The sequence below is a fragment of the Elephantulus edwardii genome, unplaced genomic scaffold (genome assembly GCF_000299155.1).
Source record: "Elephantulus edwardii isolate Elephantulus edwardi_28Jun2011 unplaced genomic scaffold, EleEdw1.0 scaffold00022, whole genome shotgun sequence".
Classification (NCBI taxonomy): Eukaryota; Metazoa; Chordata; class Mammalia; order Macroscelidea; family Macroscelididae; genus Elephantulus; species Elephantulus edwardii.
Window position 1 is genome coordinate 6,005,375 of NW_006399772.1, and position 17,220 is coordinate 6,022,594.

At 37.3% G+C, this 17,220-nt stretch overlaps 2 protein-coding genes across 3 annotated transcripts in view; one reads left to right on the top strand and one right to left on the bottom strand.

The window, feature by feature from the left end:
- PSMC2 (proteasome (prosome, macropain) 26S subunit, ATPase, 2) overlaps positions 1–5,621 on the top strand; it is a 33,647-nt gene extending 28,026 nt beyond the window's left edge. Inside the window, exons 7-12 of the mRNA XM_006882606.1 lie at positions 655–750; positions 1,280–1,444; positions 2,398–2,485; positions 4,853–5,055; positions 5,152–5,248; positions 5,352–5,621. Coding sequence (XP_006882668.1) covers positions 655–750; positions 1,280–1,444; positions 2,398–2,485; positions 4,853–5,055; positions 5,152–5,248; positions 5,352–5,509 — 807 coding nt within the window. The 3' untranslated portion in view covers positions 5,510–5,621. The remainder of the gene's footprint in view (positions 1–654; positions 751–1,279; positions 1,445–2,397; positions 2,486–4,852; positions 5,056–5,151; positions 5,249–5,351) is intronic.
- Positions 5,622–13,339: 7,718 nt separating this feature from the next.
- SLC26A5 (solute carrier family 26 (anion exchanger), member 5) overlaps positions 13,340–17,220 on the bottom strand; it is a 39,995-nt gene continuing 36,114 nt past the window's right edge. For both annotated transcript variants that reach the window (XM_006882608.1, XM_006882607.1), the window contains 4 exons: positions 16,809–16,916; positions 15,659–15,859; positions 14,978–15,032; positions 13,340–13,686 (listed from right to left, as the gene is read on the bottom strand). In XM_006882608.1, coding sequence (XP_006882670.1) covers positions 13,502–13,686; positions 14,978–15,032; positions 15,659–15,859; positions 16,809–16,916 — 549 coding nt within the window. In that variant the 3' untranslated portion in view covers positions 13,340–13,501. The remainder of the gene's footprint in view (positions 13,687–14,977; positions 15,033–15,658; positions 15,860–16,808; positions 16,917–17,220) is intronic.

Below are 17,220 nucleotides of genomic sequence, written 5' to 3' on the forward strand. Positions count from 1 at the left end.
TATAATATCACAGTTGATGAAAATTTGTAAACTTTTTATATATGAGAAAGTGTTAGTCTTTATTTGCTTGTCTCTTGCTCTAATGGGAGTTCAGCTGACATAGTCTATAGAGTTGTGCTGCTAACTCAGAGATGGCATCTGGCTTGTGGTTTGCTCATAGTAGCTCTGAGACGAAGATGGACAGCCTCCTCCCTGTAGGATTTACAGCCTCAATAGGAACTCTGGTGGCTCAGTGGTAAGGAGTAAGGCTGCCATTCCCAAGGCACATAGTTTGAATCCACTAACTGCTGCAGGGGAGAGAAAGAGGGCAATCTCCTCCCATGTGATTCACTGCCTCTGAAAAAGCTGGAGGGTCAACTATGAGTTGGTTTTACCCTGATGGTACATACAAGAACAACATAAGACCCTCTGGGGTAGTCAGCTGTATCTTGGTTCTGCATTGATGACAGTGAGCTTTTTTTGCATTATAATGGGTAATTTACCAACTGGTTCTAGGACATTAGACAGTCTATTGACTTTTATTAAAATTTTTAAGTTACTTTAAGCCCTATTTTTATTTATTTATTTTTTTAAGCTAGTGGGTCTCCTCTTCTGGGTAAATGAACTGAATGTCAGAAAGCTGTGAATATATGTACATGTTCACTGCCCTCTTAGGTGGAGGAAAAACCTGATGTCACGTACAGTGATGTTGGTGGCTGTAAGGAACAGATTGAGAAACTACGAGAAGTAGTTGAAACCCCACTTCTTCATGTGAGTGACTTCATCTGTTGCATTTCTAATGTCTTTTCTTAAAAAAATAACAATCTTTTGGGTACTGTGTCCTGAAATTGCCCATGTATTAGGTTTAAAATGTTATAATTTCTTTAATGACCCATTTTGAGAGAGTGGAGTGTAGGGTAGTGGGACTGTAGACAATTGGTAATTTATAGAAGACCTAAAAAAAAGGATGGAAAAGCCATGTGAAAAACAAACTGTCACCCTGCTGTCACTCTAAACAGAGTGACAAAAAATGCTCTTAAGTGTAGCTAACCTTTTAGCAGTATTTTAAATATGTTAACAGGTTATTTTAAATGAAGCCATCTGTTCTAATGACATTAAGAGAAAAGTGGGTTTAACTTATTCAAACTTTTGAAGATAATGGAAGGCACCAATATTAACCACCAGATAATACTTTTGCTGCTTAAACCTTGTGCTTTTTTAAATCAGAGAAAAAAATTGTAAAGAGTGAATAATGGAGGTAACTCAGAAGTAACAAGTAAGAATTGTGTCTCCATCACAGCCAGAGAGGTTTGTTAACCTTGGCATTGAGCCTCCCAAGGGTGTGCTTCTCTTCGGTCCACCAGGTACAGGCAAGACACTCTGTGCTCGAGCAGTTGCTAATAGGACGGATGCTTGCTTTATTCGCGTTATTGGATCTGAACTTGTACAGAAGTACGTTGGTGAGGTAAAGTAAATTTATCATAATCAAAGAATATGTACCGTTCTCAAAGATTTATAAGTATGGATGAAATGAAAATGGCAATTCTGTATTCTCTTGATATAGTTGAACCAGTGCCACATACAACAAAGTTTTCAGCATAATCACTTGCTGCACCTGCAGCTTTTAAATAATTGAAAAGGCTTTATGCCTTTCTTGTACTAAGAACTGTAGGCACCTGTTTGGACTCACTTATAATTTCCACTGAAAGACATGGAATGAATTTTGCTTATAACTCAGAGACTGCCTAGTGACGAGTACTTTGAATTCTTAATTCGTACGCAGTGGGATGACATTTTCTGCAGATCTGGTTTGCAGGACAAATACTCAAATGTTCAGAAATTAATTCAGAAGTTTGACTTCATAGCAGTGTTTTATGTTCTTAACATGAAAGATGAAACATAGATTATCTACAGATAACTGTGGATATATACACAAATACAGACTTGTATATACCCATATATTGTTACAGAATAAGTCTAGGAATATATATATATTTATTGCTATATTTGAAACTTAGTAATGATTAGTAAATTTAAAACAGGAATTTTAACTATGAACTGAGATACACTTCTTTACTTTCAAGTGATAAATTAGGTGATTTTATTTCCTCAGTTTCCTGAGGAAACTTTTCTCAAGTTTTGTGGATTAGAGTGGGGTCTTTATTTTATTTAATTTAACCTCCTTAGGTCTTAGCCATTCATTTGCTATTTAGTAGATCGGTGGTCATGAAATTAATACTGTTTTGAAGTCAATAGGATTAATTTGTTCACTAAGTTCAGTATTTTACTTTAAAAGCTTAAGGTTTATAATGGTTAAGAATACAACTAAGAATATTGACAAATTTGAAATTAACTTTTTTCTGTATTTTTGAAAATTAAAATAAACCCACTCGAAATGAAATTCTTTTTTCTCATTAGGGTGCTCGAATGGTTCGTGAGCTCTTTGAAATGGCCAGAACCAAAAAAGCCTGTCTTATATTCTTTGATGAAATTGATGCTATTGGAGGTATGAATAATATTTTAGAGAACAACTCTTGATTTGGGTTTCTTGAGACTTCTCAAGTAATATGTGAAGACAAGTAATATGTGAAGAGTTCTGATAGACTACTCATACACAGAATTTTAGTTCCCATCCTTTAATGAGTTCTGACACATTGGAACTATAGATTTGGAGAAACGGTAAGGATATATAAACATTAAAAAAAAAACCCACCAAACCCCATAATATTGCCATTTCTCAAAGGCAAATACTTTATCTTTGTACTTTATTTTTTAAATAATTTTTTACTGTTTTTTCAGTGACGTTTTACATGTTTACTTTCTCATCCAGTAATTTCTGTATAAATTGTTTGGTGGTATTAGTCACATTCTTCACAGTGTATTCCAATTGTTCCATTAATTAATGTCCCTGTGGCCTTACATTTTCATCTTTGTTTTAAAGTGTTGTCTGATCTCATATAGATGAGGCGATGGCTTCCTTAGTATACAGCAAGTAATGTTATTGCTGGCTTCAAAGACTTAATGAAATACAGTATTAACTGTTATTGTTTTACTTCCATTCTGAGCTTTAGTTTGTTGTTGTTGTCAGGTGCCATCAAGTCGCTTGTGACTCATAGCAACCCTATGTACAACAGCCCTAAACCCTGCTCTGTCTTGTGCCAGTCTTACTGTCTGTGACACACCTACCCCCCATTACCTGTCACTGAATTAATCCATCTCATCGAGGGTCTTCCTCTCTTGCATTGTCCCTCCACCCTCGAAGGACTGGTCACACCTTGCAACATGTCCAAAGTATGTCAGACGAAGCTTCGGAATCCTTGCCTCCCAAGGAGCAGCCTGGTCGGTCTACTCGTCTTAAAATGGAGTGATAACTTTAAAAAAAAAAAAAGGAGCCATGATTTCCTGCTATGGTTATTTCATGAATTTTTTGATTGGTGTAAATGAAGTAATAAACATGATAGGCTACAAAAACTATAAACTGTCCCTCGAACCAAAAATCCCATTGCTGTGAGTGAATTCTGACTGATAGTGACCGTATAGGACAGAGTAGACTGCTCCTGTCATTTGAGGCCTTCAGTCTTTCCCGAAGCTGACTGCCACGTCTTTCACCTGCAGAACAACCAGCGTATTGTACTTGCTCACCTTTGTTAGTGGCCAGGGGCTTGCCACCAGGGCTGCTCACCTGTTTTATAGGCACTGACTCTTGTAGTATGTCTCAGCGTAATAATTTTTGTTGTTGTGTGCTGTCAAGCTGTGTGCTAATCCATAGCTGCTGTACATACAGCATGTTTTCAGAAGCAGTAAATCGTTTAGGAGGAGATTGTCCATCTTTCTTCATGGACAGCTGGTGGATTTGGATTTGGACTTTTGCGGTGGTATTGCAGTTACTTACATTAACTCACCAGAGCTCCCTATATTTGCTTTTAGATGCCCTTAAATATTGTTTTTTACTCATTTTTTAGTATGTCCAAATTCCTGTGATACTGCAAATCTATGTATTGTGAACTTAGCCAATTTATAAGGGCAGTTTTAAGAAACTGAGCAGTATGAATAATTGTAATATGTAGTTTTCTACGTACAGTTAAACAGCATTATGGTGCTAAAGTTTGCATGTTGTCTTGTTGCCTAAGCTAGGTGTATATGTGTTAAATAAAAGATAATTCTTGATTGATTTGTGTAACAAAATTCATTAAAGCAAATTTTATTTAATTTTTTTTTTATTATTTTGTATGTGTGTACCGGCAAATTAGATCTGACTGTGCAGGAGGAGATTGTCCCTCCTTCTCCAGTAGAGCATCTCCTGGATTTGAACCAAGCACCTGTGGGATTGCAGTGCAGCTTCTTGCCACTAGGCCACCAGAGCTCGCTGCAAATTTTAAAAATATCTAAAGGAGCCTATGTTAATTGAATCTTGGATGAAGTCTTTTTTTTCTTTTTCTTTTTTTTTTGTAAATTTTATTTTATTATTTTTCTGTGAGTGTACTGTCAAATCAGATCTGACTGGTACAAGAGGAGACTGCCCCTCCTTCCCCGGCAGAGCATCTGGTGGATTTGAACCGTGCGCCTCTGGGATTGTAGTTGCAGCTCCTTGCCACTAGGCCACCAGAGCTCCTCTGGATGAAGTCTTTTAAAAATAAAGATTCACTTTCTAATTTGCTTTTGTAAAATAGACTTTTCTTAAATACCATCTTCTCAGAAGTGAGATGTGTCCTGGAAGGCATGATCTGAAACTGACAGAACTTTCAGGTTACGCTCAAATGCTGCTGAGTTATTCTTTTGTTGTGCTGAGCCTTCTGATGTTTAGGGACTCCAAAAGTCATGTACAAGATGCACAGTGTGTCAGCAGAGCTTAACTTGTCTTTGATGTCCTCAGGGGCTCGGTTTGATGATGGTGCTGGAGGTGACAATGAAGTGCAGAGAACGATGTTGGAGCTGATCAATCAGCTGGATGGTTTTGATCCTCGTGGCAATATTAAAGTGCTGATGGCCACTAACAGACCTGATACGTTGGATCCAGCACTGATGAGACCAGGGAGGTTAGACAGAAAGATTGAATTTAGCTTACCAGATCTAGAGGTAAGAAAATGATTTCATTTTAGAAAGAGGGTTCTTGAAATGTTTTCTTCGTATGATTTTTATAATTTACTATCTGCCAACTCTTACTATTTTTAGGGTCGGACTCACATCTTTAAGATTCATGCCCGTTCAATGAGTGTTGAAAGAGATATCAGATTTGAACTACTAGCACGGCTGTGTCCAAATAGTACTGGTAGGTATTAAGTTTTGCTAATGTTTGCTGTTCTGTCTATTCTGGCTGTTTCTGTTAAACCTGTTTGTTTTGTTGTGGGTTTTTTTTTCCCCACTCCCAAAAGGTGCTGAAATTAGAAGCGTCTGCACAGAAGCTGGCATGTTTGCAATCAGAGCACGACGAAAAATTGCCACCGAGAAGGATTTCTTGGAAGCTGTAAATAAGGTCATTAAGTCCTATGCCAAATTCAGTGCTACTCCCCGATACATGACATATAACTGAGGCCTGAAGGCTTTCTATGCAAACCCTTCTTTTAATTCGATTAGTAACATTATAGGGACTTGTTAGCATTTCACATAAAAATAAATGTTTTAAAAAAAAATCCTTTTTTTCAGGTGTCCTTTCTCTATACTACATACAGTAAAAGCAAAACACTCAATTGTTTTTGAGTCAATTCTTATGGTGACCTGTGGCACAGAATAGAACTGCCCCATAGGATTTGCAGCCTTTAAGTTGTGTATTCAAATTATGGAAATTTTAGACCATTTCCTCTTTCTCTCATGGATTGGCTGGTGGGTCTGTAGTAGAAGACATTAGGCAGAAGAGGTTATTAGAATGTATGTGGACTTTATCCATTATCTTTTAAAGGTTTCATAGTGCTCACTTAGACCACATAAATGTTCAAGGAATATGATGGGTGCTGTATCTATATTATTCTCATCTACCCACTGAGGTGGACTTAATGAATTTTAAGCTCATGGATTTAAGAAAATCCCCTTTCTTAACTAATTTCTTCAGTGAGATACTGGTCCAGATTTGTCAGTTCTACCACCTGTGCGAGTAGTCTTCTTTTTCCTTTTGGCTCCTCATAAAAGTAGCACATCTAGACAGATGCGTAGGCAAATATGTGTACTGTGTATTAAGTTGCCTTTTCTCAATGGCTTATCATGTTGAATAAATAATAAAGCTTTGGGCCAGCTTAAAATGGAGGAAACATCTGATAGAATTTCCTTTGCATGAAAATTTTAAGAAGCATTGATAGTTAAAACATACAGAAGTGAATAAAAGGACTCACATAAGATTGATAGTAATGGTTCTTCTAGGGAGGATAGAAGAATGTACTACTCAGTGGTAGGGAATAGGTCAAAAGGAATTTATCCTATTTGTAAATTTTTCTATTTATAAAATATACTAATTGGTTATATGTAATTTTATATTTTAAGATAGAATAAATATAAGACCTAGGAATTGGTGATTCTAATGAAAATAGAATGATGCAGCTAAAGCAAAGAAAAATTTATATATGTGCTTGTGGAAGTGGCTTCATCCAGAGAAATGCTGCTTTTCATGCAGTAAATTAATGATTGAAAGTTTTGGTAAAACTGTTACACTTCTCTGATTTATAGTAAGGAATATCCAAAGTAAAGGTTGTAGTTAGAATTCTCAAAGGATCTGTTAAAATTTTTTTGTCAGCATCATGAAACCCTCATCTGACACAGTATCCTTTGAAAACAGAGACCTGAGCATACCATTTTTATTGCAGTTCCATATTCATAAATAAATAATCTAAAATTGTGAGAGCTGGTTAAATATTTAATTCATAAAAGAAAAAGTTGACAACACAGAAGTGCTGTTAAGTATTAATTGAAATACTTAAAAGTTTCCAAGCAGAAAATGTTATTTATGTAAAATTTTATTTTCCTTAAACCTTCTGATTTCTTTCTTGAGGAGTAGACCATTTCCAGATTAAGCTTACAATAAAATATATTCAAAGTAAATTACTGATGAGACATGTCTTTATAATGTTTTCAGTAAATAAATGTAGGCATGTATAACATTGTTTTTGAAATCTTTGTATTTTTCCATCTTGTTACATACATGTAAACCAATTAGAGGCAATTCATATTGTTTATTTCAAATTACCTTGACATTTCACTTACATAATAAAACTCTTTACTGGTCACACATTAAATATATCATGAATTATGTCTCTCATTAAAAATGTAGATGGGTTTTCCCCAAGTATATTCATACAACATCAATATAGTGTATTCTATGTAAGAACATAATTCACTGGAAACGACATCTAAAATACATGTGCATGTTATGTATACTGTGTTTATGAGCATTTTATAAAGCCATATATGGGGTTCATGATTCAGGGGCCCTTTACAGAGCATGTATATTTTTGCTTTTCAACACTTGAAAAAAATTACTAGATTTACTAAAAATTCTATTTCTTTTTTAATTTTTTTTAAACTTTATTTTATTATTTTTTTGTGTGAGTGTACCATCAAATCAGATCTGACTGGTACAGGAGGGGATTGTCCCTCCTTCCCCGGCAGAGCATCTGGTGGATTTGAACCGTGCGCCTCTGGGATTGTAGTTGCAACTCCTTGCCACTAGGCCACCAGTGCTCCCCTTAAAAATTCTATTTCCATGAAGCTTCTGAGGTTTATCTGGTACGTAAAAGCGAAATGGTCTTCATACATTTCATAGAAAATATTTAAAGAAAAGTCTAGTAAGCCTTTCTGAGAGGCATCATAGATCGCTGAAATGTTCCAACTGGATTAAACCCAAGCTAATAAACAGGCAGGTTCCCTACTGCATGTGGTTTGGTTGGCTGCCCATTTGAAGAAATTAAGTTTTCAGACCATACTATGAAGAATCTAAACATACTGAATTCTAGAAGCATTTCGAAAACGTGCACTAAACAGAACCAACAACCATTTTGCACTCACTAAAGGCACACAAGCTCACACCGAGAAGTTTTATTTTAGAATTTAAACTGGTTTACTGTCTTCAGAAGGGGCAGACATAAAGCCTTTCCTCACCTCAGCCCCTCCCTCCCTCTCTTCTATCCCCACATGAAGGCACACCCCCATCCCTACCCCCACCCCCACCCCATTCCCCATCTCACATAAACACCCATCCACGCTAGGGTTGATTCTCTAGATTTACTTCCCTCTTTCAAGCACACATGAGAGCAATGCCATTTCTTAAAAAGCACCCTGGGAGGCACAGATAAGGGTATAGATCAAATTAAGAAGTAGATGTTTTATTATTGTTAGTTGAAAATCACAAATGATCTACTCCCAGGGTTTGAAGAGGAGCCATGGCCTTCACTGCGTCTTAGTCCTAATGCAGTTGAAATTGGCAGTTGAGATCCACTATTGGCTGCCATATGATCATACAGAGCTAATGTCCATGACTTCCACTGGGAGTTTCCTCATTTGGAGGCCCCTAGCTAAAAGTTCTCACATAGTTTTGAATTCTCCATGGAAACAGACATCATCCTGTACAGGACTTGAGAAAGGACTGCTCTGTGAGGCCTGAAAACAGGATTTTCTCATAGAGCTATAAAATATGGCTAATCTGATCCTTATGCTTTATAAATATGCCCATTTGGTAGGGCAATATGAATTCCTCAAAATGAGGACTGAAAAACACTAGCAAGAAAGACCTAGCAATAAGACCTGGGTTTCTAGAATAGCCTTATACATGAATTCCTTGGGAGGTAGCATTAAAACTTGATTGTAAGAAAAGGTCAGAAAAATTTTCACCATGTGCGATCATTTTAAGTAAAATATCCCAACATATTTACATAGGTAAAATGGTACTTTGTGAATGCACTCAAATTCTCAGATGCATGCTAAAAAAATACATTATCCCATCTTCAATAAGACCTAAGTGCTTTTTTTATGTACATGGTAGAATTCTGTCCAAAGCATTAAGAGTTCTACACATGAATTACTTTTACTGTACACTACTTTAAACCTGTCAACAACTAGGATTTGAGTATCCATCCAACTGTTGTGCAGAATGCATTTAAGATTGATGTTAAGAAGAATATGCAAGGAAATATACCATTGCATAAAGTCTTTAAATTATTTAAATAGTAGAGGCAAAGGAAGCTTGCTCTTTTTTTATAAAAGTTGCTAAGTGGAAGTTCTACGACTACATGCTCTTTCAGAAGGCAGTATGTCAGAATGCAGATGTATCTGTTCTTGTGTGTGATGATGGCAAAAAAAAAAAACCGATGCAAAAAAAAAAACAAAAACCGATGCAAATCTACTTTGGCTCTAAATCTAGATAAAGATTAGAAAAGAACTTACTTTGGATTATATAAGAAAAGTTACTGAGAAACTTGATAGGTGTTTAAAAAATACTTTGGAAGTTTGATTGCAAGTAGACCTAAGTTAATACTCTGCTGGAGTTGGACCTCTTCTGGAAATGTTTTCTTTATTAAAGACAACTGGTAAACAGAAAGGATTAACTACAGGCACTCTTCTGTGCAATATATTGCCTCTGAAAACTCACTGGAGAGTCTACTGTGAGTTGGTTCTGAATCAACGGCACATAACAATCCACTATACCAAAAACAATTGGCTGATATAGAAGAATTTCATGAAACCACAAATAATTAAGAGCCAATGGTGATGAATGAAGAAGTTCAAGCTACTCTGAAGGAATTGGCAAAAACAAAGCTCCAGGAGTTGACAGCAAACCAGATGACGTATTTCAACAAATATGCTGCCATAGATGTGCTCACCAGGTTGTGCTAAGAAATCTGAGGACAACTACCTGGCCAGCTGACTCGAAGAGATCCATATTTATTCCCATTCAAAAAAACAAACGTGATTCAGCAGAGTGTGGAAATTATCAAACAATATCATTAATAGCACATGCAAGCAAGATCCTGCTGAAGATTATCTGAAAATGACTGGAACAGTACATCAACAGAGAACTGCCAGAGGTGCAGGCTGGGTTTAGAAGAGGCTGTGGCACTAGGGACATTATAGCCAATGTTAGATGGATCTTGGCTAAAAGTAGAGAGTACCAGAGGAATGTCTATGTTTCATTGATTATGCAAAGGCATTTGACTGTGTGGATCCCAGCAAAACTGTGGCTAACCTTGAAAGGAATGAGAATCCCAGAACACTTGATTGTGATTATGTAAAACTTAACTTGGACCAGGAGGCAGTCATCAGAACAGAGCAAAGAAACACTGCATGGTTCAAAACCAGGAAAGGTGTATGGCAGGGATGCATCCTATCTACATACCTTTCAAATTAGATGGAGAAGAGATACTTTGGGACGCTGGACTTTATGAGGAGGAACATGGCATTGGGATTGGATTGGAGAATGACTCGTCAACAACCTGCATTGCACAGATGGCACAGCCTTGCTTGCTGAAACTGAGGAGAACCTGAAGAATTGACTGCAGAAGATTAAGGATTATAGTCTTCAATATGGATTGAAGAACTACATAAAAAAACAAAGATTCTCACCACTGGGCCAGTTGACAGCACCATGATAAATGGTTGAGATTGTTAACAATTTCAGTATGTTTGGTTACACAATCAACATTCTTGGTTCCAGCAGTCAAGACAAATTGCATTGGGAAAATCCGCTGCCAGTGACCTCTCCAGAGAACTGAGAGGTAACGATGTCTATCTGGAGACTAAGGTGTGCCTGATCCAAGCCATGGTCTTCACAGTTGTTATTCATCAGAGAGCTGGACAATAACTAAGGATGATAGAAGAATTACTGATGCCTTTGACTTGTGCTGGAGAAGAGTTTTGAACATACCATGGACTGCTAAGAAAACAAGCAGGTTTACCCTAGAGAGGGTGAAACCAAGTTCCTTCTTGGAGGCAAGGATTTTGAAGCTGTATTGCACATACTTTGGGCATGTTGCCCAGAGGAACTAGTCCTTGGAAAAGAACATCATGCTTGGAAAGGTGGAGGGATAATGCAGGAGGAGGAGACCCTGGATGAGCTGGATTGACTCAGGGACTGGGTTAATAGGGGTAAGGTGTGTTGCAGATAATGAAACTGGCTCAAGATAGAGCAGAGTTCAAAGCTGTTGTACACAAGGTCACTAGGAGCCAAGCAACTCCACGGCACAGAACAACAACATAGAAGGAAGTCTTTCTTGGAAGAGGAGATAATACTCAGGTCGGCTGATACCTGCACCTATATAATCAGAAATACAAGAACTTGCAATGACATATGGGCTTAAGGCTCTGTCTTCTCTTGAACATTCCATGCCTCTGTATCACTTACAAATAATGACTAAAAGAAGCATTTCATTTAACCATAATTCTTAAAGCTTATTGGATGAGTAATTTATGGATAACTGTCCTGGATTTCCTATAAGGAAGATGTTTAATTATACTTGAGGGTTACATAGAATATTACATGTTGCCCTACTAACTAAACTATCAATAGTTCAAATACACCAGCTGCTCCAAGGGAGAAAGATGGGCTCTCCTGCTGTTAGGATTTGCAGGCTTTAAAGCCCCATGGAGAGTTGGAATTGCCTGTATGGCAGTGAGTGGAGGCTGGCTTTATTGAAAATGAGCCTACTTCAGTATTCGTAACCATAAAACTTCTAGTGGTTCCTGGCCTTGGTTAGGACAATTTGATTATCAAAGAATGAAAATAGAAGACAGAATAATAAGTTTATAGTGGGGCGAAAAAACCTTAGAAAACCTAAATGGTTAACATTCCAGGCAACTTTTAAACCAACTTCCTACTTCAGAAGTCAGTAATTAAAGGTAAATAATAAAGCATTCAACTTGCCTTCCTAGTGAGAGATGTATTTATTTTTTTAGCATGTGGTTGGTGGTGTTTTTTATTTTATTTTATACTGGTTTGCTTACAAAGTTCCTACACGTTATTTTTCTTTTTTTAAAATTTTTATTGTATTATTTTTACGTGTACCGTCAAATCAGATCTGACTGGTACAGGAGGAGGTTGTCCCCTCCTTCTCCAGCAGAATATCTGGTGGATTTGAACCACGTACTTCTGGGATTGCAGTGCAGCATCTTGCCACTAGGCCACCAGAGCTCCCTTTACACGTTATTTTTCACACCAGATCTTTCCCCTTTCCTTTACCCACTCCTCCCTCCACCCATTAAATTTTGTAACCCTATGACTAAGCACCCCCTAAGAGGTTCATTTTAAATATCTCAAGTTCAGGAGAAAAAACTAATTTACATAGGAATGTCAATCAATAAATACAAAAGAAATGGAGGGGGTTTTGGGGGTGGAAATCCACTAACCTTAATATAACTGCCAATTTAGGCAAGGATTGAGTTGATGTTAAAAATCCCTAGATGACTAGGTAATAAGTGATGGGTATTCATTTAATACCAAGGGAATACCATACAGATAACTCACTGGTCACCAAAGGAAGAGGTCGCTGTACACCAAGGGTTTAGATGTTGTATGCTGATCTAGTGGTCCTTCCTTAAAGGAAGGTCAACCATAGTTTGTGCTTTTCTGATGTGATACAGTATAAAGCCTACAAGATACCTTCTAGACAAAAATGCTTAGCTCAATTCTGTGAAGACTTCAGATACAAGTTCAAGACCGCAAGTAGCTCAGAGAACAAAGGAACAAGCCAGACACCAAGAAAGCACCTACACAAACCCAAGAACAGGTTCTGTAGGACAATGGCCCCAGTATCCTTAATGAGCCAATGTCTGCATAAAGGAACTGAGCAAGATTAAAATAGATTTAAGCAACATAACCAGTACCTAGTATGGTCACAGAATGGTAGACAAATCAACTGTAAAAATGGGGGGAGGAAATGTAGACATTGGATTATGGTATTGGTATAAGAGGAGGTAAAAATGCTTAGAAGACTACTGAAAAATGAAGTCACAGAACACTATGACAGTGTGATAGTATTTCCATTAAGAAGGCATGGAAATGACTGGAAAGAGCCCTGGGAGGTTATGCATTAATGTGTTAGCACGGGCTAATTGCTGAGGGATCGGAATCCAATGTTTCCATTTTCCACACACTACTGCATCTAAAATAAAAAGATATTTTGAAACAAGAATATCAAGGAAAAGGTTTCTCCCCTCTGTTAGCTAACCCTGAAGACAGAAGGTTTGCAAATGAATGAGTACAAAAATAAGGAATCGCTACCAGGTGACAACAACCATCACACTTACTGATTGAAGAACTTGAAGAAATTCTTCTGTGCTAGATTTGCAAAGACAGTAAAACGTTACAGAAACATCACTGCATGATAGAAGCAGGCAAGAAGCCAATTTGCATTATCTTTGAAATATTTAAACACACTCCCCCCACCCCACACAAGTAAGATACATCTTGCTATGCATCATTCACTCTCCAAATCAAGCCATCACTACTTGTCTTTAGCCTCAGAAACAATTCCAGTGTCTAGTATTTGAAAAGTGTAAATGAGTAATTTCACAAAAGGCTTGTAACTTCATTGCAGGCCGTGTCTCTCCCCTACGCCTCAGGAGTGGCATTGGGCTCGGCGTCTTCTTGTGGGGGAAGAGCTAAGGCTTCTTGTTCGGCCAGGGCCTCCCGGAGTTGGCTGCCGAGGACTGCATCATGAATGCTATAGAACAGCAGCTCTTTCAAAGCAGGGTTTTCGAAAAAATTATTTCGAGTGAGGTCATTCACTACTTGTGCTATAAAAGAAAGAAAGAAAGAAAGAAAAAAAAAAAGGAAAATTAGGCCACACTTCTGAGTGTCAGACTTGAGCATAAAAAATAATGTAGCTCGCTGTTACAGTTTGAGTATCTAAGCAATATAGAAAGATACTTAGCAAAAAGGTTTACTCCAACTCCTGTCCCCGCCATATGGTACTCCTAGTCTTAGAAAGCTTTTTTTGATGTCTTGTGCTGTTATGCGTTGTCAGGTAAGAACTGACTCATACTTGCCCCTCCAGCTAGTTTTTAAAGGGTATAAAATACGCAGGAAGAGATTTCCCATCTTTTTTTCTCAGAGCAGCTGATGGATTTGAACCACTTGATTTTGATTGGTAGTAGAATTCCTTACCACTAAATTGTACTCCCTATTCTTCCAGTATATGCAATGCAAATATAAATTAACAAAAAAGTATTCTAATTTCTTACCCAAAAGATAGACTATGAACATATCTTCACTTACACACACTTCTGGATTGTTTTCTACTTGTTTTTAAGTCACTACATGGTAGTCTATTGTAGGGATTACCCTGGTTTACTTAACTGGTACTCTGTGTTTGACACTTGTTTCAATTGATACCAGTCTTATTTTTATAGACAATGTTGTGAAGATGAACCAACACATGTAACTTTGAACAAGGGTAGCAGGTTGCTGGATTTGCTTAATTAACAGGTATGTTTATAATTTTAAAAAGATACTGACAGAATGCCCTCCATAGGGGCTGCACTAACTTGTACTGTCAATCTGAATCAATCTCAAAGTAAAAAGTGGCATATTTATATAGATTTCATCTTTAAGTACTGCTTTAGCATAAAAAAGCAAAATATTCCAAAACCATTGGATAGAAAAAAGTCACCTGACTGATTGTTATATATTATATAGCTTAGCAGTTCCTCACAATTAATTGCAGTATGCAATATCCAAAAGTATGCAGTTCAAATCCACCAGCTGCTCAGTGAGAGAAAGATGGACTGCCTCCTTCCATGTGAGTTACTGCCGCTGAAAACTCACATACGTCGGGTTCTGACTTGACAGTACACAATAGTAGCTCAGGGATATGAGGGTATAAAGTGGCTTGTTTCAAAGCTGGATGAAGGGTGATTTTCAGTAATGTTATTTTTACTGAACACAGAAATGAAAATATTTTTCAAATGGAGCTACTAAAAAAAAAATAGAGAGAGAGAGAGAGAGAGAGAGCACGAGCGAGCTAGCTAGCTAGAGAGAAACAACAGCAATTTGTTAAACTTCTTCCCAAGCTAGAAATATACTTACCACTGCATCCAGCTAAATATACATAAATACCGACATCTCCATATTCTTTTACAATCTGTAATAATGTTGAAATGAAGTTTAGTTTTTCTTGATTGAGCCAGATGAAATTTCTTCCTATTAGTATGTCTTTCAGAGATAAAGGAAGGTCTAGTTCATTCACTTAGACTACTTCAATAATTATGTACTTTTGAGCTGATCACCTAAAAGAATGTTGTATCTCTCTTGATTTTTCCTACAGATAGTGAACATTAAAGATACTAGGAAATCATTATAAACTTTATACCTAATAAATGTACTATGATAATCAGTTTTCAAAATGAAAAATATCCTCTTTTTTCTAGAGTTATTTACTGGAATATATATGGGTGATGGAATGACTGGGCTGGGTTGGAAACTAGTCAGAGAGACAGAGGACACACATGTTCATATGAGAATGAAACAAGATGGATAATAGCTGATCGTTGCTGAAGAGGTATCACAGTTATATGGAGATTTAAAAAATTCCACTCTTCACTTTTGGATATTTTAAACATCTTCTATTACTAAATGTTGATAAACAACTAAAAAGAAGAATTAAATGGTTTTTTAGCTTTTGTACTAGCATTCTAGTTCAATCCCCTGTTTACTGATGTTGGGTCTAGGCACAGAGATACTGAATGACTTATTCAGGATGATGCTCACCCCTGCCAAAGTTTTCACTCCAACAGAATCAATAAAATTGACTTGTGTAAAGTCCAGAATGATGGTATGGATATTATCCCCTGGAGGCATAAATCTTTGTACTTCTTCAGGGAGTGTGTTTTTGATGACAATTGGGGGATATTTTATTTCATCATCCTCTTCTTCAGGCTTGGTACCATCTTCTCCATCAACTTCTGCATCCTGTGCAAAGGATTAAAGCAAGCCACAGTTCAATGAGCAACATGCATTCTTAGCTTTCAGAAAGATTTTTTTAGTATTTATTGGAATTTGCCCTTATTCTCTTAAGTGACCAACTAGGCCAGATAACTCATAAAATATTTTTCATACCCCAGGCTTACAAAAGAATGAAATAAGGACTGACAAAGTGACTATAGCAATGGGCTCACGTGTGTCAGAGATAGTGAGTATAGGACAGGTTTTAGATCCATTGTTCATATGGTCACTATAAGTTGTAGCTGACTAACAGCACATAACAGCAACAACATAACATTCTATTTTAGCTCTATTTATTTTCTTCTCTTCCTCTTGGCCAGTAAAACCCATTCTCCTTAGTGGTCGTTTCTATTTGCCCCTAACTTTTAATACAGTGCCATTAATATTAGGGAGCTCTGGTGACTTAGCGGTAAGAAGCTGCACTGCAATCCCACAAGCATGTGGTTTGAATCCACCAGTTACTCCATGGTAGAAGGATGGGCAGTCTCCTCCCATGTGACTTACTGAAAACCTGCTGGAGGATCAGCTATGGATCAGTTCTGACTTGATGGCACCCAACAACATTAACATTAATATGACAAGTTGCAAGTTATCAAAAGCTTAAATGGGGGGAAAAGCTGTCATTTACCGCCCCCCCACCTATCATTCTATGCAAAGTACTAATAGTAATATTTACCAATGTATCAGGTGATTTTTATATTTTTAAAACCATGTTCTCTTGGTCTTTTATCACTATGTATGGTCAGAGCATTCTTATAACTGATTTTACCATATGCCTTCAATGAAGAAAGGATTTTTGTTTTAGTTTTTAACTTTAAGAATTTCAGACTGTGTTAAAACCTCATTCAGACATTTTAAAGGTGGTTGCACTGCCCATCAAGACAGAAGGGGAAATATCAGAGAAGAGACCACTCACCACTTTGAGAGCAGTCGCGTTGGCCATGTTTGCATTCCCGACCTCCTTTGCGTACTTCCTCAAGGCCTTTCTCCTGGCGCCCATAATGAGAGCTGGGTTCACGCCAGTCTTTACAGAACAACAACAAATGCAGCATCACTTACTGGCTCTCAAGAACCCTCAAAATGCAGCTCAACTTCTCATTTTGTATCTGACTGCTCTCTATGCTAAGTTATCGCCCTAATCCTTGATTTAAGATGTTCTGAGTTTTCTCTCTCTCTCACAACCACCATGATAACAACCTTAACAAAAGATCACTTTCAAGGATATGAACATGCACGGCTAAGCACAATTAATAACAGTGCATCTAAATTCCAAAATCAATCTCCATAATAGTCTATGTGTTTCTTACTGCCAAAGGGGCCCTTTAGAG